Here is a 22,215-nt window from a genome sequence, read left to right as displayed (position 1 = left end):
AGGTACTCTACACCGCAGTGGGCCCCTCCACCTTCACTTAAATTGAAGTGCAAGCAGGAAGAGGCCCTTAAGTAGCCATTAATTGGCCTGAGGTGGGAAGGTTGTCCTCAGCCTTCCTAGCCCTAAACTAAGTTGGAAGCTGTTGGGAAGGCACTCCACCAACACCCCCTCCCCCACCTTCCACACAATTTTTTGCTTTCCCTCCCTCCGTTCCTGTCCCTAGGGAGCCCATAAAATTCAGCCCAGTGAGTCCAGGGTATGGGCCAGGAACATGGAGTGGAGTGGAACAACCAGGCATGGACTGGAATGTGGGACTAGGGAATGGAGAAGTTGCAGGAGGGAGCAGCCGGAACAAAGCGGCAGCCCCCGAGTGGATACAGCTGGACGCAGTTCATTTCATCCGTTAACTAACAATTGCTGTCATTGGGAAAAAGACATTCCTGGGTGTTGGAAGCAGATACATCACAGGGTTACAGCTGTGAACTGGAAGAATGATAGATAAAAGCCAATCATGGATATTTATTTAGATCTCTTGACCTTTCAAATCACCATAACTAAAAGTAGACATCCATATCCAAAGCATATTGTCGTGTATATTTGAGAAGGACATATTTATAGGGTTCCACCATAGACTGGAACCAAAAGCCACTGGCTCTGTTAGTGGGTGTTACATAATCATAGTGCCACTGTGACAGTGCTGCTATCTTGAACAGCAGTGAAATACAGAGGATCACAATGAGTTACTTACACAAATGTCTCAGAATAGATTGTTACTTCTGATTGTGCTCTTAGTTTGCATCTCACCACTGGATATCCCCAGGACAGAGCAATCCGGCTTGTAGTACTGCTTTTGACCATCAGCATTGGCCGTAAGGTAACACAATGGCCATTAACATCCCCTGACTCTCTCATAGAGTCATAGAGTTACACAGCACAGAAACAGGCCCTTCGACCCAACTAGCTTCACATGAACCTCTTCCCACTCGAACTACCTCTTCCCAGCCTGCCTCCATGCCCCCTTATTCCCTTCTTCTTCAAGTATGCTTTAAGCCTCCTCTTAAATGCATGAATGCTATCTGCTTCATTCACTCCAAGAGAGAGTGAGTTCCACATTCTCTTTATAAGGAAATTTCGCACCAATTCTTTATTGGATCTGTTGGTGACTAACTTATATTTTGCATTGTTGCTCGGGACACTCAAGTTACACAATATATTATACAAATATCTATTATACAATATATATAATATATGGTATATATGCAATATAGACTTAATAAAGAGTGTGCAGGAACAAAGGGTCCTGGGGTGCATGTGCATTGATCTTTGAAGGTGGCAGGACATATTGAGAGTGGTTAGTAACATATGGGATCTTGGGCTTTTAAATAGAGGCATTGAGAAGAAAAGCAGGAAAGTTATGCTGAACCTTTATAAAGCTCTGGTTAGGCCCCAACTAGAGTATTGTGACCAGTTCTGGACACCACACTTTAGGAAGGATGCGAGAGTCCTTGACAGGGTGCAGAGGAGGTTGACCAGGATGGTTCCAACAATGAGGGACCTCAGTTACAAAGTTAGGTTGGGAAAGCTGGGGTTGTTCTCCCTGGAGCAAATGAGATTGAGGATCTATTTTGATCAAGGTGAGCAAGATTATGACAGGCTTAGGTAAGTAAGACAAGAAAAAGCTGTTCCCATTAGCTGATGGTACAAGGACTAGGGGACACAGATGGAAGGTTTTGGGCAAGAGATGCAGGGGTCTATGAGGAAGAACAGAGGATCTAGTGTGAGACCTAGAGGCTTTCAACACTTTCTCACTGAGCCATACAGCACAGCCCAACCAGTGAATCTCTCTTCAAAAGTACATACAAAGACACTGTCATGTTAAATTAGAAACAGACACAACTTATACCAGTTGGAATCATTATCCAAACTACAATCTTGCAAAGATATGGTTTCTATTTCAGTACTGGAATTACTGGTTACCTTGTTCCCCAGGTACTGGTGAGGTAGTCGCCAATAGAAATTGCTTTCAGGTAGGAGGCTGAAGCCCTTGTAAAGCAGAGTATACTGGGATAGGAAAAGAGGCAGACACAAGATGAACAGAGGAAGTATACACAGAGTAGCTAGCAGTCAAAGGCACATTCCAGGACATGCGCTGAAATTTCTTCTGCAGGATTCTTTCAGGAAGCAGAGCTTCCCCTCCCCCCATTCCCTGCAGATAAAATACACCCAGATTTGTTTTCATGAGAGTTTAATGAAATTATTAGAAAATGCTGAGCACTTGTAAAGGTACCAGATTCTAACAGTATATAAGTACTGTATTTTTGGTAAAAACCACATGGTTGAGCAAAATGAACTAAGCACAAAGTTAATTCAATGGCGAGAACACCAGTTCTGATGAAAGATTATTAACCTGAAACACTTAAATCTGTTTCTCTCACCACAGATGCTGCCAAACGTGTTGAGTATTTGCAGCATTTTCTTTTTAATTACAAGATTAATTGGCCATTTTACACCCTTTGATTAGTAGGCAAGTGTTGTACATGCACAGAAACCCAGCGACAAGCTCAAGGTTCTCTAAACCTAACTACAGAGAGCTGTAAACTGGTAGAGTTTCCGATATACATAGCACAGCCCACTTACGTATGCCTACCAAGCTTAAGTGCAGGTTGGCAACACCCAAGACAGAGGGAACCCCAGGTTGGGAGTGTTGGAATTTTAGCTAGCTAAAAGCTGGCAGAGTCTTCCCTCACAGCCTTGGAAACTTTCCCACTGTTTATTCCCCCAGGACCATCCTGCCCAATAGGCTATTAGGTGGTGGGATGATCTGGAGTTGGGTTGGAAGAGTCCACGTTACCATCATAAGGCCTATCCCATGTCACAAATGATGGCTTCAAGAGGCCAGGAAATGGATAGTTTGTTTTACAAAAACAAAAACTGATGCTAACAAGCTTCTTGTGTGGTAATCAGGAGGACAAAAGATGGAAGACACTTTTCTGCCTGCTCCATAAAACATATTTCTGAATGGAGATCACTCTCAAGTTCTAAACATGAGCAGTGAAAGGTCACTTGGAAAAATGCTTCATTTTATTTCTCCAATTTCTCCTCCATTTCAAAAAGCTTTTCATCAATCTGCAGCTTTCCAGCATTCTGTAATTCAAGCTATTTATTATTCGAATACAGAGTGAAATTAAACAAAGGGAATAGTCCTGCTACTTACTGTGGCACTTTGAAACTGGAAGGCTTGGACTGATTGCCAATTACAATTAAAGATGAAATATAATGAAGATCCCCATCTCATTTGGCATCAGAGACAAGAACTTTCAACAAGTACCTTAGTTAGGATTTTCCACTGACAGACATTTAGTGTAAAGCTAACATTCTAAGGTCAACCTTGTTCTTTTAGGTTGGGCAGGTATCCAGCAGAATTCCCACCTGCAATGGGGTACCCACTTACAAGGGGAGGTGTGATGATGCAAATGGCTGTTGCAGGCCTTGGGGGCTAGTGAGGCTTCTGAGTAGGAAGTCAAGTCGTTTTTACAGATTTTTTTTTAAACCGAGCTAGGGAAATCCTGTCAAGTTTCTTGGCTTTGCTTCACTTCCTTACTAAAAAGCTTTCTGAAACCACCGTACAATCAAATGCATTCCTTCAGGGCACCTATAAAACGTAAATAACCTCTCCTGCCTGCCAAACCAATGCTGGATTCCAATTACACCTACTGGCCTGCCTTACATCCAGCGTTGTTATGACAACCAATGGAAACGGTGATGCCTGACATCAGACCTTTATTACCACACAATTTGAAGACGCTAGTCACCTTATGGCGGACGCACCCAAGAGCTGACTGCAAGTCCTGGAAGAGACAGTGACCAATGGAACACCTCCCATACTCAGAACATTGAATAGATAAGGCATGAGGCAGGTCCCCGCTCAAGGGTATCGCTGCAACTCAACAGCTAGCAAGAGCCCACTTTTAATTATTCACAAATGACACGGGGTAACTGGACATCTCAAGTCCAAACATGCACTTTAGAGCCAATCACAACAAAGCCATACACACATTAGATCTAACTAAAACCCAACCCCAATAAAATAAAGATAAGTATACCCAGCACGGGGATTTAGGACCATGCCAAAACCTCATGCAGAATGGCCTACATTTTGCAGTGATCGCAGCTACTTTCTACATAATCTTACTTCTAACACAAACATGCTGCTCTGATGTTATTTTTAATGATCACAGGCCAGTTTACATGGTGAATTACGACAACATCCAGAAATACAGGCACTATGAGCTCCTCTGGCTGACTGGGAACCTTATCCAAAGATCTGGAATTTGTGGTCCCATAGGCAGCTTTCTGAAGACATTCACATCTTGGACACGCATGCGGTCACGGAGAGACGAGAATATGCCATGCAAAAGCTAACCGTGGCTACCTTTTCAAAGCCTCCAGACCTTGGACCGAAGACGGGGGAAGAAATTAAGTTTGATGATTCCTGAGCTTGCAGTAAAGGGGTCTGAGGAATGTTTCTCATCTGTTTGTACATAGAGAAAATCAACACAATTTCATCAATTTATAACGGAACTGGTTTAAAAATAATGCAAATCTTTGCACCCAAATGGAGAACAAAGTTACTGACTTTTTCTTTTAAGCTCCTATCTTTTTTCCCTTTCCATGACTCAGGCTACAGTATGTTTAAACTAACCTTCCCAGGGACTGCACTTGCCCAAGTGATCACACAAGGAAAGCTCATAAAGAAGTCTAATTCTCTACAAGTGCACATTTTCCAATAGAAGTTGGCGAAAACCAGCCATATCACTTTCCCTTCCTCAGCCAGATGCTGCTCTGCCTGGTTGAGAGCAAATATTTAAGATGCTGCGCAGTTAAACGCAGATCCTTGGTGCCCTGTATCACTCTGCACACACGAGCAGTGACACGATCAAGATGAACAATATTCACCCCTAAAGCCGATGGATAGATTTCAATTTAAAATTTCAAGTAATCAAGATTTTGCAAGATTTAGACTGCATAATCTATTAGGAATGCATGTACCAGTGGTAATTTTATCAAAATATTTACAGCGACTTTCCTTCTATTTATCTAATCTTCCTCCAACCAAAAGCTTGGAAAAATCTATAGATGAGTCTGCAGCCCCTCAGTGAAGAAATCCTTCATAAATTCATTTAACTGGTGTATATATGTGTATGTGTGTATATATATATATATATATATAGATATAAATAACAGGTTTCAGCAACCTAACAGGAGAAGGTCAGTTGTGCGCATCTTGCAAAGGACAAGCTAGGCAATACTTTCCCCTCTTCTGCTATGTCTAAGGTCTTAGTTGAGGCTGCAGCTCGAGTCTAACACGAGGACTAGGAACATGTAGTACCGTGGAAAATCACTGCTAACTATTGGCAAAGGTAAACTTTTTCCAGTCATGCTGACTAAGGAACAGAAGACTGCCAAAAGGAAGGAACCGCAGCTATCATGAGCAATATGTGTGAGGAAACTGGGTACACTCAAACAACGCCCAGTTTACAAACGAGAAATTCTTATTTAGGATGTGTCAGCACATTATCCCACTGCAGGAAGTCAATACCTAAACATGATAATAGAATGATACAGCAGAGAAGGCCATTTGGCCCATCTATGCTGGCTCTTTTTAAGGACTATCCAATTAATCCCACTCCCCCGCTCTTTCCCCTCAGCACTGCAATGATTTCCTTTCCAATTCCCTTTTGAAAGTTATTATTGAATCTGCTTCCACCGCCGTTTCAGGCAGCGCATTCCAGGTCACAAAAACTCGCTGCATAAAAGGAATTCTCATCTCCCCCTGATCCTTTTGCAAATTATCTTAAATCTGTGCCCCCTGGTTACCGACCATTCTGCCAGTAAAAGCAGTTTCTCCTTATTTACTCCATCAAAACCCCTCAATGCCTGCCCTCTGTTTAACTCTCTGCAATTTTAATATGAATCAAACCCTACCCCTGGACAGGCTTAACAGTAATTGCCGAACAACCTCATGTTTAAGTGCTGGCTTTCTCTTTAGTTTCTTATTCTCTGACAGAGGGCAGGGCAACAGTTGGCCAGTTTTTGAACCACGCTACCCTTGAGCCAGTCACTGGGCTTTGTGTAAAATTGTCCCCGTTCTACACCCAATTGGGTGATTTTGTGAAACACCTCCGTGCAGTCTGTGGGACCCCCACGCTTCTTGTCATTTTAATTCTCTGTCTCACGCCCACTCTCTCTTTGGGCTCCTACACCATCCCAATGAAGCTCAACAGAAGCTTGAGGAGCAGCACCTCATCTTACAATTAGACACTTTACAGCCTTCTGGACTCAACATAGAGTTCAATAATTTCCAATCATAACCATTGTTCCCACTTTGCCAGAGGGCAGACGTCAGTGATGATTCTGCTATTGCCATTTATATCTCCTCGAGACCCATCTTTTGTTACTTTACTTTTCTCATTGCCATCTTCTTTTGCTTTTCTCCATCATCCCTTTTGTCATTTAATCTCTCTTGCCTCCCACCCAATCACAATCGTTCCCTTTTGCTCCTTCCTCCACTTAACCCCTTTCCCTGCCTCTTTACTTGCTTAAAATCTGTTAGATCTCTAATTTTTTCCAGTTCTGACAAAAGGTCATCGACCATAAACGTTAGCTCTGTTACTTTCTCCAAAGATGCTGCCTGACCTGCTGAGTGTTTCCTGCATTTTCTGTTTTCATTCCAGACAACACCTTCTCATTTTCCTTCTTGGAAGCACCTCAAAACCATTTTTATCCTCTCCTGGTGACCCCACAGAGGCTGAGGAATTGACACAACGTCACATCCAACCACTGCGGGACACTGCATGATCAATCAACACACTTTGCCACCAGACTATTTAAAACCCAATTTTTTACCATGCCTGACATCCTATTATCACAACTGACCTTAACTATTCATCACTTGTGACAGTTGTCGATGGAATGCTCTACATTACAGAGATAGTTTGCAAACAAACATGTCCCAGTGCACAGGGTTTAGCTACACTTGTTGACATTTTACCAAATGGAAAGTTGTTGCTTGACTTTTTATTATCCTTAAATGGATGATTAGATTTCCCATCAAAGGAAGATTTCCATACCTCTGTGTAGTGGCCGGGATGGGAAAGGAGAGATGAGGGTTGAGAAGAATGGGAAGTAGCAGTTCTTGAAGAGAAAGACGAGTGTATGGAATGAGATGATGCGTTGCGAGACGCAGAGGGAGCAGGGGGTCCAGCAGACCTTGCTGAGGCCAGTCGAGATAATGGATGGGATGGCTGGGACAGATTCCTGCCACCAGATGGGGTGGGATTGTCTGGTTTGTGCAACTGCTCAGCAGTAAAGCCAGTTAAAATTGCCCATATCTCGTCATCTATTCGCTTCTGTTCTTCCACATCAGGCACAGACTACAAGGAAGTGGAGGAACATGTCATCTATATGAGCATCTACATTTAAAAGCATCACCATTGCAATCCAGCCACAAGCTTACCACTTACTAAATAATAAACGTCACATGAAATCACAACACAGACAAGGATGATGAATTGTGTAGTTTGTTTTCAAAAAGGTTCTATAAATGTTCTTCCTCTTTTGAACTGCTTCATGCAATTACTTTATCCACATCAGTGCATCGCATAGTCGTATCCAATGTTCACTGCTGTCCTTTGAAGGATTTTCAGCAGGTGTTAAATGTCCAATTTATTCCAAGTGTTAAATCATAGTATTAAGACAAAAAATATTATCCAAAAAACACCAAAACATGCAACAGAAACAAATAAGAGGGTTATTAGTGTGCTAATATATCCTTTCCCTGCTTCACTTTGAGATCCAACCATGTAGGACCAATGTAATGCCATAAGTCCAATTATGTTTTGACTCGAGCTTTGTTTGAAGGAGACCTGTAGTGTCTTCATGATTATGACCACAGATTGTCACTACAGCCAACAACCAGATGGTACCAGGGATGAGGGGGTTTCAGTCATGTGGAGAGACTGAGAAGCTGGAATTGTTAGACTTAGAACAGAGAAGGTCACGGGCAGGATTAATAGAAGTGTTCAAAATTATGCTGGGTTTTCATAGAACAGAAAGGGAGAAAGTGTTTCCACTGGAAGGAGAGGCGGTAACCAGCAGATTCCGATTTAAGCAATTGACAAAAGAACCAGAGGAGAGATGAGAATTTTTTTTTTTTACACAGCGAGTTATGATTTGGAATGCGCTGCTTGAAAAGACGCTGGAAGATGATTCAATGGTACTTTTCAAACGTGAATTGGATATATAATGAAAAGAAGTTGTTTGCAGAGTTACAGGAAAAGAACATGGGAGTGGGACTAATTGAGTAGCACTTTCAGAGAGCCAGTACAGGCACAATGGGCTGAATGGCCTCCTGCTGTGCTGTATGATGCTACTATACCTGACTACTCAAGTTTTTTGGGAAGTTGTTTGAATAATTGATGTCTTAAGCGAAGACGTTTTCCTCCATGTAAAGGTGGTGAGTATATCCTTGTACATTATATAGTAACTGGACCACACTTGTGCCAAGACCTACGCTACGTGTACGAGATACATGCGTCTCCAATCCCTATAGAAATTAACATTGGGTCCTCAATAACAGCTTAACTAAAGAAATTTGCATACTCCATTTACAGTGTACATGCACAATTAGCAAACAAGCTCCATTATGGATTGTACATTGCCTCATATATATTGTTTTATTACTTATAAAATATTTCGAAGTAGGGAGAGGTATAAAAGAATGATGAAAATTCAGTCCTTACAATAACTGAAATAATCTTGTATACTAGACTGATGGACTGCACAAGGTTAAATCTACTCTACATATTGCTTGCACTATCCATAGTCAATAAGGTTCATGCTCCACACTGTCATGCAGTTTTGCTGCTACCTTTGAGGATCGTTTAACCCTAGGAAGTGATGAAGAGGAGCCCAAGAGTTCCCAGATGGCCGCATCCTTCCTCAGCTGGTCCTCAGTCAAAGACGGGTCTTTCTAATGAATGCAATTTTTCACGTTTAGAACTTACAAAGCCATCCTACTGCTCAGCAAGGTGCGCCAGTCAATCCAACACCAATCATCACAACCATGTAGACAAGAAACTGCAATGTAAGCAAATTCTGCCAGGTTCAGAAAATACAGCCTGGTTATTTTGTTGCAGTCAGCAAGGGTGAGTAGATCAAATCGTTGCAGGGTAAAAATAGAGCAGCATTAATATGAAATATCGCCCATTAAACAGTATCAAAGCATGCTGAATGTTAACAGAAGCATCAAACAACTGCTTTTATATATTTCAATTTCAGATTCTGGTGATCGAAGTAAAAGCTGATCGAATTTTCTGATTATTGGCACCTTTCTAACAGCATTACCTCCACAAAGATTACCGACCATTTAGAACTATGCCACTGGCACAGCAGATGCCAATTTCCATTTATTATCTAAAAATAATGACAAAAAAAAAATGACTTACTCTGATTTTGGTTTTGAATTAATCTTCCCACCTCTGACTGGGAGATTGAAAACCAGTCACAATTAAGGGGCTTCAACTCACGCTTAGGAACAGGAGCAGGCCATTCAGCCCCTCAAGCCCGTTTGGCCATTCAACTTAATCATGGCTGACCAGTACCTCAAACCATTTAACAGGCTTTTGCTCCAAATCTCACGACAGCCTTGCCCGACAAAAATATATCGAGCTCATTCCTGAAAGTTTCAACTGACCCAGCATCCACAGCTTTTAGTGGGGACTGAGTTCCACATTTAATGCCAGTGTAGCAAAACATGTGCCAATTTCCTGTTAAGTTTAGCTATAAAGAAACTTGACACATGCGACAGGCTGGTAAACATCATGAAGTCCATTTGGCTGGAGGTTCTCTGCTCTGCAAGGAATTATCATCTTTAGAGGGAATAATTGACATTTAGTTCTTTTAATGCATCAAACTTGGGGGAGGGGAAGGAAGAAAGAGCAGCTTAGAAACAACACAGCAATTTGCAAATCTGTATTAGGAAGTGGCTATTCATGGATGGGTAGAAAAGTTATCTCTGAGATGGGGGGAAAAATGGAAACAAAATGCAGAAATTTACCAGGGTTACTTCGACAGAACTCTCTCTCCTGTGAGCGCGACCACGAAGACAAGGGCAGCAAAGTTGTGGGAATATCAAAGAAAATAACTAACATTTGTATAGCACCTATCACGAGCTCAGAATGTCTCAAAGTGCTTCACAGCCAATGAAGTACTTTTGAATTGTAGTCATTGATGTAATATCAGAAATGTGGCAGCCAGTGGGCGCATAGCAAGCTCCCACAAACAGCAATGAGATAATGATCGCATCAGCACCCGTGCCATCGCACCACCACCACCACCACTCTCGATCCCTCCACTCCCTCTAATTTGACATACAGCTAGTCAGACATCTAGCATCAGAGGAGCAGAAATGTTAAACATCAGGAAGACCAAACTGTATTTGGTCTCCGTTACTAACTCCGTTCCCTAGCCACAGATTTCATCCTTCTCCCTGGCTACTGTCTGAGGATGAACCAGACCGTTTGGAACCTTATTATCCTATTTGATCCTTGGCTGAACATCCAACGGCATATCCTTTTCATCAAGGCTACATACATACGTCTCCATAATATTGCCGTCCACACTCCTGCCTCAGCTCATCTACTTTGAAACCCTCATCCGTGCCTTTGTTATCCCCAGTCTCAACTATTCCAATGTTCTCCAGGCCAGCCTCCTATCTTCTACCCTGTGTAAACTTGAACTCATCCAAAACTCTGTTGCCCATATCCTAACTCACACCGTCTCATTCACCCATCATCCGAGAGTTCACTCAATTACATTACCTCCTGGTCCAGAAACGCCCCAAATTTGAAATTCTCACCCTTGTGTTCAAACCCCTCCATGGCTTCGCTCCTCCCTACCTCTGTATCCTCCTTCAGTCCTACAACCCTCTGAGATCTTTGCATTCAAATAACAGTACAGCACAGGAACAGGCCATTCGGCCCTTCAAGCCTGCGACGATCATGACGCCTGTCTAAACTAAAACCTTCTGCACTTCCGGGGTCTGTATCCCTCTATTCCCTTCCTATTCATGTATTTGTCAAGATGCCTCTTAAATGTCACTATCGTACCTGCTTCCACCACCTCCCCTGGCAGCAAGTTCCAGGCACTCACCACCCTCTGTGTAAAGAACTTGCCTCGCACATCCCCTCTAAACTTTGCCCCTCACACCTTAAACCTATGTCCCCTAGTAACTGACTCTTCCACCCTGGGAAAAAGCTTGACTATCCACTCATAACTTTGTAAACCTCTATCATGTCGCCCCTCCACCTCCGTTGTTCCAGTGAAAACAACCGGAGTTTATCCAACCTCTCCTCATAGCTAATGCCCTCCAGACCAGGCAACATCCTGGCAAACCTCTTCTGTACCCTCTCCAAAGCCTCCACGTCCTTCTGGTAGTGTGGCGACCAGAATTGTACGCAATATTCTAAGTGTGGCCTAACTAAGGTTCTGTACAGCTGCAGCATGACTTGCCAATTTTTATACTCTATGCCCCAACTGATGAAGGCAAGCATGCTGTATGCCTTCTTCACTACCTTACCTACCTGCGTTGCCACTTTCAGTGACCTGTGGACCTGTACGCCCAGATCTCTCTGCCTGTCAATACTCTTAAGGGTTCTGCCATTTACTGTATACTTCCCACCTGTATTAGACCTTCCAAAATGCATTACCTCACATTTGTCCGGATTAAACTCCATCTGCCACTTCTCTGCCCAAGTCTCCAACCGATCTACATCCTGCTGTATCCTCTGACAATCCTCATCATTATCATTATCTGCAACTCCACCAACCTTTGCGTCGTCCGCAAACTTACTAATCAGACTAGCTACATTTTCCTCCAAATCATTTATATATACTACAAACAGCAAAGGTCCCAGCACTGATCCCTGCGGAACACCACTAGTCACGGCCCTCCATTCAGAAAAGCACCCTTCCACTGCTACCCTGTCTTCTATGACCGAGCCAGTTCTGTATCCATCCTGCCAGCTCACCTCTGATCCCGTGTGACTTCGCCTTTTGTACCAGTCTGCCATGAGGGACCTTGTCAAAGGCTTTACTGAAGTCCATGTAGACAACATCCACTGCCCTTCCTTCATCAATCATCTTCGTCACTTCCTCAAAAAACTCTATCAAGTTAGTGAGCCACTATCTCCCCTTCACAAAACCATGCTGCCTCTCACTAATAAGTCCATTTGTTTCCAAATGGGAGTAAATCCTGTCCCGAAGAATCCTCTCCAATAATTTCCCTACCACTGACGTAAGGCTCATCGGCCTGTAATTTCCTGGATTATCCTTGCTGCCCTTCTTAAACAAAGGAACAACATTGGCTATTCTCCAGTCCTCTGGGACCTCACCTGTAGCCAATGAGGATACAAAGATTTCTGTCAAGGCCCCAGCAATTTCCTCCCTTGCCTCCCTCAGTATTCTGGGGCAGATCCCATCAGGCCCTGGGGTCTTATCTACCTTAATGTTTTTCAAGACGCCAAACACCTCCTTTTTGATATCGACATGACCCAGACTACCTACACTCCCTTCCCTCGACTCATCATCCACCAAGTCCTTCTCTTTGGTGAATACTGATGCAAAGTACTCATTTACTACCTCGCCCATTTCCTCTGGCTCCACGCATAGATTCCCTCCTCTGTCCTTGAGTGGGCCAACCCTTCCTGCAACTCCGGCCTCGAAAGTATCCCCAATTTCCTGTGCCCCCACCATCACCGTCTGTACCTTCAGCTGCCCAGGCCCCAAGCTCTAGAATTCCCTTCCTAAACCACTCTGCCTCTCTACTTCGCTTTCCTCATTCAAGATGCTTCTTAAAACCTACCTCTTTGACCAAGCTTTTTGCCACCTCTAATATCTCCTTCTGTAGCCTGGTGTCAAACTTGGCCTGATATCAACACTCTTGTGAAGTGCCTTGAGATCCTTTATATTAAAGGTTCTATTTAAATGTTGTTGTTTACTGATTCTGGTTGAGGGGTAAATATTGGTCAGGATACTGGGATCCTGTTCCCAGCCATCAGAGTAAAGTGAAAGATTCGCTGAGAAAAAGATGCAAATAAATTAGGTTTTAGAACTGTGCACAATGCGCTGAGAACTGTGAGCAGATCTCCCACCCGAGCACTAGGCTGTGCCGGGCAACATTGATCTGATTGGATGCGATTTCCAAGACTAAAGTTGGTCAGAGCGCACCTGCACGTCAATCGTTTTAGAATCTGACCTTCTGATTGTAGCTCAAAGCAATTTTCCAGCCTAAGTTGCTCCAAGTCCAAGTATACACAATTATGAGGCGCTGCTCCACAAACCACTGACCACCTCCAGGCGCTTACCCATTGTCGCTCGAAAGAAGGAGGCCAAAGTAGATAGGAAGAAACTTTTTCCCTTAGCAGAGGTGTCAATAATCAGGGGGCATAGATTTAAGGTAAGGGGCAGGAGGTTTAGAGGGGATTTGAGAAAGATATTTTCACCCAGAGGGTGGTTGGAATCCGCAACGCACTGCCTGAGGAATGGTCGGTGCAGGACCCCTCACAACAGTTAAGTAGTATTTAGACGAGCACTTGAAACACCATAGCATACAAGGCTACGGGCCAAGTGCTGGAAAATGGGATTAGACTAGATACGTGCTTGATGGCCGGCATGGACACGATGGGCCGAAGGGCCCGTTTCTGTGCTGTATACCTCTATGACGTTGCAACGTGGTCAATGGTCAGTGGGAGACAAAGAAGGTGATGGAAGGTGAGTTACAACATTTTAAGCTTAAAACTAAACAGAAGAGCATTCTGATGAAAGGTCACAGACCTGAAACATGATCTCTGTTTCTCTCTCCACAGAGGCTGCCAGACCTGCTGACTATTTCTAGCACTTTCTGTTATAATTTCAGAAGAGAATTAGAGTGGATGGAGGAGAGTATAGTTACATTAAAATAATAGGAAGCAGAGAAAACAGCTTAAAACAATACAGGATGGAGAGAGAAAGGAGTAACAAGGTGAATGCGGCAAAGATTTTCTTACTGTTTATTCACAGACAATATGAAAGTTGAAAGCAAACTAAATCAATTGAGCTGAAGTGGTGGCGAGTTTATCTGGTGGCAGTTCTGGGTTCAACAGCAGCTACAGAATATTGGGGGAGATACATCATTGATCTTTCCATGCCCTTGTTTCCAATCTTGACAAAATAACAGACATCAAACTATACTGTACAGCCTTTATTCATTTCTTGTTCTGGTTGTGAAAGTCTGAACTTTTTCTTTGGAGGAAATATAAATTTATCAGTGTTTTTGTTTTGAAAACAGTGTAACTCCATTTCTTGAAGTTATTTTTCTGGCCTTTTTCCTGGTTTCCCTTCGACAACCAGTCAAAGCTGAGAGGAAAGGTAGTCTACTCTTGCTGTCTGGTTGCTGTAGGAAGCATTGGTGAGTAGGCCAGGCCGGCACCTTGCCTTTGCTCAGAACCTGGCCACCTTAACACGGCGGTGATCACAGATACACAATCACATCCTAAGACTCTGCTGTAGCCCTCAGCATCTAATCGCAAGATATAATTTCACTTCAATGACTTTGCAAAACAAGGCATGTTTTACTACTGTAAGCCAACAGTGCAAAGCCAAACCTAAGCAGACAAACACAGCAGTCAAATCACAAGAGGGCATCACAGCGGGCCCAATGCAAACTCTACCTTGTGTCCACGTCTAATACGGGCAAAGAATTGCTCCCTCTGAAGAAAGGGAATAAATAACAGTGAGAGGTAAACTGGCACAGGGCAGTGAATAGTACGTTAGGAGGGTCTAAACTAATACACCAAACTGCAGCAATCTCCCTTAGGTGCATAAGCACTTCTTTCGAACTGAACTGAAGAAAACCTTGAAACCTCATATGTATGGTTGAAGAGGTGATGGATTGTGACTGAAAGAGAATGTGTTCAGGTATTGACTACATATTATTTTAATTTACTTTGCTCAGAGAATTCATCAGGTCAATTCCCACCCCTTCTAATTTTACCCGACTGACCAAGGCCTTGGCTCAAAATATTTCTGCCGTTGCCACAGGTTTGTAGTGCTAGTCTCATACAAACAACATGTTCATTAGGATTCAGTCTACAGGCACAAGTTACCCTGCTTTGAAAGAACAGTATCATCTTTTCCATATACATGTGCAAGACTGGTCATTCCATGTACATATGGCCCGTGATTAACCTTCAGTCACCACCAGCTCCACGCGTATCAACATCTGTTAATGACATCGGAGGTAGATATCCTGGCAGATCAACTTTGCACAGAATGAGAAAGAATTTAATTGCAGGCGGAATTTAAGATTAATCCTTTGGAACTTAGCAGCTTTTGATTGAAAATAGATCAACGCTTTCAGTATGTCCCAGAATTCAAGTCTAAGTTTCAGGTTGCAGTCTTATGTCAGAATTTCTGAGGGGAAGGTTAATTAATTCCCAAACTAGTGCTGTGACTATAAAGGGACTGTAGAATTGCAAATTGCACTAAGAATTTATTGGATCACATGCACAGATTTCTATTCCACAGGTGCATTTTATCTAGCTGCACAACTTCGGTGAAATCGGCCAGTGCTATTTGTCTTTGGAGGCTGTACTGCTATCGTGTAATAAAGACTGCAAACTCACTAGACATACATCATGCACATTAGATTCATATATATACGCATATAAATAATATATTCCATTGTTATTACAGCATTGGCCTCGATATTAACTCCCCCACAACAGGCAGTAGATTGAGTTAAAAAGTGAAAGGCACGGATCACGACACCAACATGCCGCTAGTTTACAAGGGCATATATTGGGACTTCTGAGTGATGCTATTGGGGCTACCACAGTCCAATTAGGAGCTCCATTTAAAATTCACTGCTGCTGCCAGGATCAGGAAACTCGGCAGCGAATGGGAGGTGAGAGCTGATGGCTCCACGAGGTAAGTGCCTTTTCCAGCACTCCTTGTGGGCCAGGAGGAGTAGGAGTGCTCACCCTGGCTGCTCAAAGAAGCTTCCACCCTCCATCCATAGCCTCTACCCCCAACTGTTGGAGACAGTCCTCAAGGGTCCCTCCTGCCCACTGGTCAGGCTGTCGGGTGAAAAGTGGACCTGCAGGATGTTAATGAGGCCCCACTGTTAAAGTTGGCAGGACCTCCTCAGTAATTTCACACTGGGTCCTCACTCCACTGTGACCACACCAGTTCCTGCTCGCATAGTCTGGTATCATCGAGAAATGTCACAGTGCACGCAATTCGCAACCTCCAAAGTCATGAACTCTAAATATCAAAAAAATTATTGTAGGAGACTGACAGGAAATTCAATCCTAAATAAACAATTTAAAGCTTTGTTCAATGATTTCGATCATGAGCACCATTTGAATGGGGGACATCACTCCCAGTATCGCCAAGGCTGGATTGGTCAGACTCAAACCTGTAAAGCTCTAAAGTCCAAAGGATTTAGCTCGAGAGTCTGGAGCTGTACCTTGTCCCCCTGAAATGCCTCTGGAAGTTGCCAATAGTAGGATTCCTGGGTGTACTGCCCAAACCGTCCGAACGAGAGCTGTGGCTGCCTCTCTCTCACCGTCACCGTGAATCCTGAGGTGATGCGTGTGGTGCGTTGACGATTCACCAGCGAGAAGTTTTGGAAGTTGTTTGGTGGAACAAATGGAGTCCCAACCTACAGAAGTCAACAGAATGTCAGGTCATTTGTTTAACAGCTTACAAAATGATACCTGATCCTAAAGGCTTTGCAGTATCATTCAAACCAGTCAATTAGCACAACAACCACAATATACAAGTGCCACCAATCACTTGCAACAAAATTATCCGTTTTAAGTAAAGAAACATTTAGCTCTATGCACCTTCAATATGGTCTTCTCTAATCTTTTAATTTAATTTAGATAATTGAATAGGGTGCTATCCAAACTTTGAAGTGGATGGGGGTGGGAATCTGTGAACAATATCCCTCTAAGACTCTGGCATCCTCACAGAGATCATGTAATGCATGCTATCAGTTAAGGCAGTTACACACATCCAATGTCTGTCCCCTCTGTCAGTATCTGAGAAATGCCCATCAAGGATGAACAACATTTGACAAGTGACTGCAAGCTACCATCATGTTGAGAGACCCTGCAACAAAAAGGTTCTCTTTCTGAATATGGCAATAACATTCTTCTGCAGGTAGTGCTAATTATCAATTAGATGCATCACCTTCAATATGATTCACTGGCATGCCTGCCTCCACTGAGGGTGTGCGTTACTTCATTCTTCACCTTTGTTACGTGATGGGCTGACAGACCTGTGGAGTTCGATTGACTACAATTCCAGATCGGCATGATGTGAAGTCAAGCACTGGGGTCCAGGTTCCACCAAATGTGATGCACTGAACTGCCATCACATAATGTACATCTGTACCCTTACAGCATTGTTCCAAATTTGCCCTTTGAGCCAGTCCAGGATCAGCATTATTGCTTGATGCATACATCTGTATGTTAATGGAGGAACATCCTCTGTCCAAGTACTCTCTCTGTGTGCAATATCTCTTACAAATGTAGGGTCAGTCACTAATGCTGGAGATAAGCATAGTGCATTGATGATTTACAGAGGAAAGTGTTGAAAGTTGCTTGGTGGAACAAATGGGGTCACAACCTTCAGAAATTAACAGCATTAACTGCATCAGATTTGCCATATGCTCATTTCTGGCACCCATTACTAGCGACTTAAACCCTCCTTGATAGGCAAGCACTGCCAGTGGGAAAGCAAGAACTAAGGGTTGTGCCCAGGGCAAGGTCTCAGATGTAGCAGAATAAGGACATTTGATGTGCTGGTGACGTGAATTTCTTAAAAGGCTAGCACTCCTAGGCAACTTTCCCTCGGTGAAGATTGAAGTTACTGCTTGTACGCAGGATGACAAAGATTGAACAGTTAATAAAAAACATACCAGTTTTCTGTAGTATGAGGAGCTGCTGCATTGCTGTGTTACTCCCATACAGAAACACGGCAGGCACCCTTCTCTGCTCTCTGCACTCAGGTAGAAGTGACCAGCTTTGCAAGTGTCACAGGTCTGGCCTTGTACATTAGGCTGTAATCAAAGTACAAATTATATGTCATCGGGTTAAACTTGCACTAATGCGACATTTAATCTAAATGGGTCACATCGTCCTGCAGTAGAACAGTATAAATAAGATAAAATGAAATTGGATTTAACCAACGGCTCTCTGAACATAGATTTTTAGATTCCTGACTTGAGGTGACAGATCTGCACTTAAACCAGATCGTTAGTACGATCCATTCTCAGGAGTAACTAGCCTCCATTTTGCAGTCAGTCCAGTGGGGATTGAATATTAAATTTGGGAAAGGAGCAGGCAGACAAGTGGAAATTCCAATAGCAAATCTGAAGACTATATCAGGACCATATTGTCATCAAGCGTCTCTTTACAGCATCGATTCTCATCGGAGAGTATAAAACCAACCCGACCATTGAATATTCCGATCCTCATCGTGCAAGATTTCCTGTTTCAAAGCCCCATTGAGATTACTCCATTTGACGTATTGTAGGAGCCACACATAAGACTGTCAGTGATAATACTGGATCAGACCATCTGGATTGCCGCAAGGTCGATGGTCAGCAGCATCAATGTCCTAAATTTGATTCAGTAACTTTATTTCCACTCCTGCAACCTAGTGTTCTCTCCTGAAGCTCTTGATTAATTGCTAGAATATTGTTCCATGGACACCTGTCACCCTCTGGTGCCTTGCCCAAGTAGCTGTTATTCATGTCTGGGCTGCGTCCAGTAGTGTCAGCAGGCTATTCCACCGTGCAGGCATCACAGCCAAGCCCAACCTCATTTGCATGTGGTGTCTGGCCCTGAATGGGCCCTGGAGAGTGATCAGAAGCACTCTGGCTGGTTTGTCCCTCCTAACATAGAAATACCAACTGTAGCACCTGAACCACTGACCCAGAAAGGAAGCCCCCACCCAAATATCAGCCCCCAAGCAGAATCCCATGCAATATCACTGTCTACTGTCCTACAGGATCTTCACTGTATGTTGTTTGACTGACAGGACAGCCTTTAAAGTAGCTTTCCCATGGTTGTGTGACCGTAAGTTTTCAGAATTTGTTGTCATACCCAATGGAAATGTCTTAAAATATAATCCTTCCCATCCCGACTCCCAAAATGTAAAAATGAATGAGTTATTTTGCAGAATATAATTCTATCATATTCAGTCAGATGGGCACACTGCCCCCAGTGGTTGCTCTCCTATAGCAGTACTCCATAATTACCTTGCATTGGCATTGCCCACTGGCATCACATTGGCCTCCAGTACTTCCTCTCCAGTCACATTTACAGCCAGCTGCAACACAACAAATGAAACATTCCTGGTTTCATTCATAAATTTGAGAAGATCAAAAGGTTACGTGAAAGAAGATCTAAATTTTAACAGGCGTCTCGGGATCCATTATGGTGGATCTCTCAGTGGACAAGAAGTTTCTCTTGCTAATGTAGAGTGTGGGCCCATCGCTGGGCAGTCTTACTGTGTTGGGCACCATGACTCTCCAGCCTTGGCTGGTAACCCCAAAGCTCCAGTGACGCTTGAGAAGAGTTCATTGCTGACCAGGAATCTGGTTGCCTCACTTAAAACAAAACAAATGCATTGGAAAAAGTGCAGAGATGGGCAAAAAAAACTAATCCCGAGTTTAAAACCAAAGAGCTACAAGTAAAGATTGGAGAAGTTTAACTTCTGCTGTCTAGAAAACAGGTCAAATCACTTCAGTCAGTCTTGCCAGTTGAGCAAGATTAGTTAAAAATATATTTAAAGCAGATGTTAAGAAAAGGGGGAATGATAAGCATTTGCAGTAATCTACCCGGAAAGGTGTTGGACTCAAATCCATGAGAAGGTAAAGTTCAAGATGCAATTGGCCTCTAGACCTTGGCTCAGTGGTCACGCTGTTGCCTCAGGGTTCAAGTCACACTCCAGAGACTGAACACACAGTCTTGGCTGATGTACAGTACGGAGAGTGTGCTGCCGTTTAGATGAGAGGTTAAATGGGGCCCTGTCTGCCCTCTCGGGTGAATGTAAAAGATCCCACTATTCAAAGAGCAGGTGAGTTCTTCTCCATGTCCTGGCAATAGTTATCCCTTAACGAACATCAAGAAAACCAATTATCGAGTCATTTATCGCATTTCTGTTTATGGGACCTTGCTGTGTTCAAATTGGCTGCTGTTTCCCCTACATTAGTACTTGACTGATTGTAAAGAAATTTGGGACATCCTTAGGTTGTGAAAAGCTCAATATAATTGCGAGTTCTGGTCTATGTCAGTGTTTATACTCCACATGTGCCTCCTCTCACCTTGGCCCCATATCACCCTACTCCCTCATGTATGTATCAAGCCTCCCCTTAAATGCATCAATGTTATCTACTTCAACGACTCTAGGTGGCAGCGATTTTCACATTCTTGTCACTCTCGGTCTAAAGAAATTCCTCTTAAATTTTTTGTTTAATCTGTTGGTCACTATCTTGGGTTTTCCCCCTTGTCCTGGACTCACCCACAGGTAGAAACGGTTTCTCCACACCCACCCTATCAAACCCCTACAGAATTTGAAAGACCTCCATCTGTTCCACTCTTAGTTTTCTCCTTTCTCCTTTCCTGCTCAATCTTTTCTGACAGTTGTCTCTAAGCTACTTTTAGTGAAATATGCATCTATATTCCCAGATCTGTTTGCTTCAATGCTCTAGTTTCTTACCTTCCAAGGAATAAATGGCCTCCTTATTCCTCCTAGCAAAACAAACTACCTGATTCTATATTGAATATAATTTATTTATCTGCTAATTTATGTCTTCCTGTATTATAGCGCATTTCTCCACATTCTTAATATCTGTAAGTTGGCATCATCTTCAAATTTCAACACCATTCCTGAGTCGAAATCACTTTTATATATATATATATTAATTATATATAGCGAACAACAGTGGTCCCAGCAGAGATACCTGTGAGGCAACACTTTCCACTTTCTGTCGGTCCAAGAAACTTCCCATAATTCCTCCCCTCTGCTCTGTTCTGTAGCCACCTTTCAATCCATTCTGCTACCTGGCACCTGATCCCACATGTTCTGACCTTTATCATGAGGTCACTAATGTGGCACCTAATCAAAGGTCTTCTGAAACTCCCTGTATACCACATCCATGCATCACTCCAGTCAATGTTTGTGCTACCACTTCAAAGAATTCAATAAGCTTGGTTAAACATGACTTTCCTTTTGGAAATCCATGATGACTGGTTTTATTATATTCTCTGTCTCTAGATGTTTAGTTATCTGATTTTCAGCCAAGTTTCCACCACTGCATTAAGCCAACGTCGATAGTTCCTTGTATTAGCTCTATCTCCCTTTGTGACAATAAGAATTATATTATCTTTCCACTAGTTCCTTGCGACGATTTGTTTTTCTATTGAATTTTTAATACATGGACACTTAACACCTCGGCTATCCTCTCCCTAGTTCCTTTGAATACTGATGGCTGCAATCCATCTAGAGCTGGCGCCTTATCCCCGAGTTTCATTTCATTAAGTAGAGAAGACAGAATTAAAAGTCACTGTAATGATCACTATTAAGTTTAGAGACTTACTAATGCAACTCTGTCCATATATGGGATTCCCATTGTAACCTGGAGCACACCTGTAACAAAAATTACAAATAGAGATTAGAAATTGTTCTTTAAACAGGACCCAAAAGTGTTTATAGATGAACCTTTCTTGAGCCCAATGACCAAGGTCAGTTTGTATTGGAATTTAATTCTGATTTGTTGTCTCTAGGATGACTATTCAATTCTTTCAGTTACATTAACATCCCAGTGTAGCGGCAACAGGAAAGTGGATCAAGGTGTAATCCAACCGCCATTGCCAGTAAAATGATTATGAATCAATGGAAAGGCAACAGCAGCTGAAAGAGAACCCACCTTCTGGAAGATCTTTAAAAACCTGCATCCGAAGAAGTGGCACTAATCTGCATTCCTGAAACGGAAAACTACGGCTGCGGTAAAAGCAAAGTTCTTGGACACAAAGGTGATCTGTCCCTGCAAGTGCCTCCCTTTTGCCTGAAGCTCACTTGAAGAAAATGGTCGTTATCAGA

General features: G+C 42.9%; 1 protein-coding gene across 6 annotated transcripts in view; it reads right to left on the bottom strand.

Moving 5' to 3' along the window:
- Nucleotides 1-22,215, bottom strand: part of hspg2 (heparan sulfate proteoglycan 2) — a 528,081-nt gene that overhangs the window by 200,469 nt on the left and 305,397 nt on the right. For all 6 annotated transcript variants that reach the window (XM_068017554.1, XM_068017556.1, XM_068017557.1 and 3 more), the window contains exons 30-33: nt 21,713-21,762; nt 19,370-19,440; nt 18,026-18,166; nt 16,568-16,762 (exon numbers count right to left, since the gene is read on the bottom strand). In XM_068017554.1, the coding sequence (XP_067873655.1) occupies nt 16,568-16,762; nt 18,026-18,166; nt 19,370-19,440; nt 21,713-21,762 (457 nt within the window). The remainder of the gene's footprint in view (nt 1-16,567; nt 16,763-18,025; nt 18,167-19,369; nt 19,441-21,712; nt 21,763-22,215) is intronic.

This window comes from Heterodontus francisci, chromosome 37 (assembly GCF_036365525.1).
Source record: "Heterodontus francisci isolate sHetFra1 chromosome 37, sHetFra1.hap1, whole genome shotgun sequence".
Taxonomy (NCBI): Eukaryota; Metazoa; Chordata; class Chondrichthyes; order Heterodontiformes; family Heterodontidae; genus Heterodontus; species Heterodontus francisci.
Note: the sequence above shows the minus strand (reverse complement) of the source record. Positions and strands in the feature narration are given on the sequence as shown.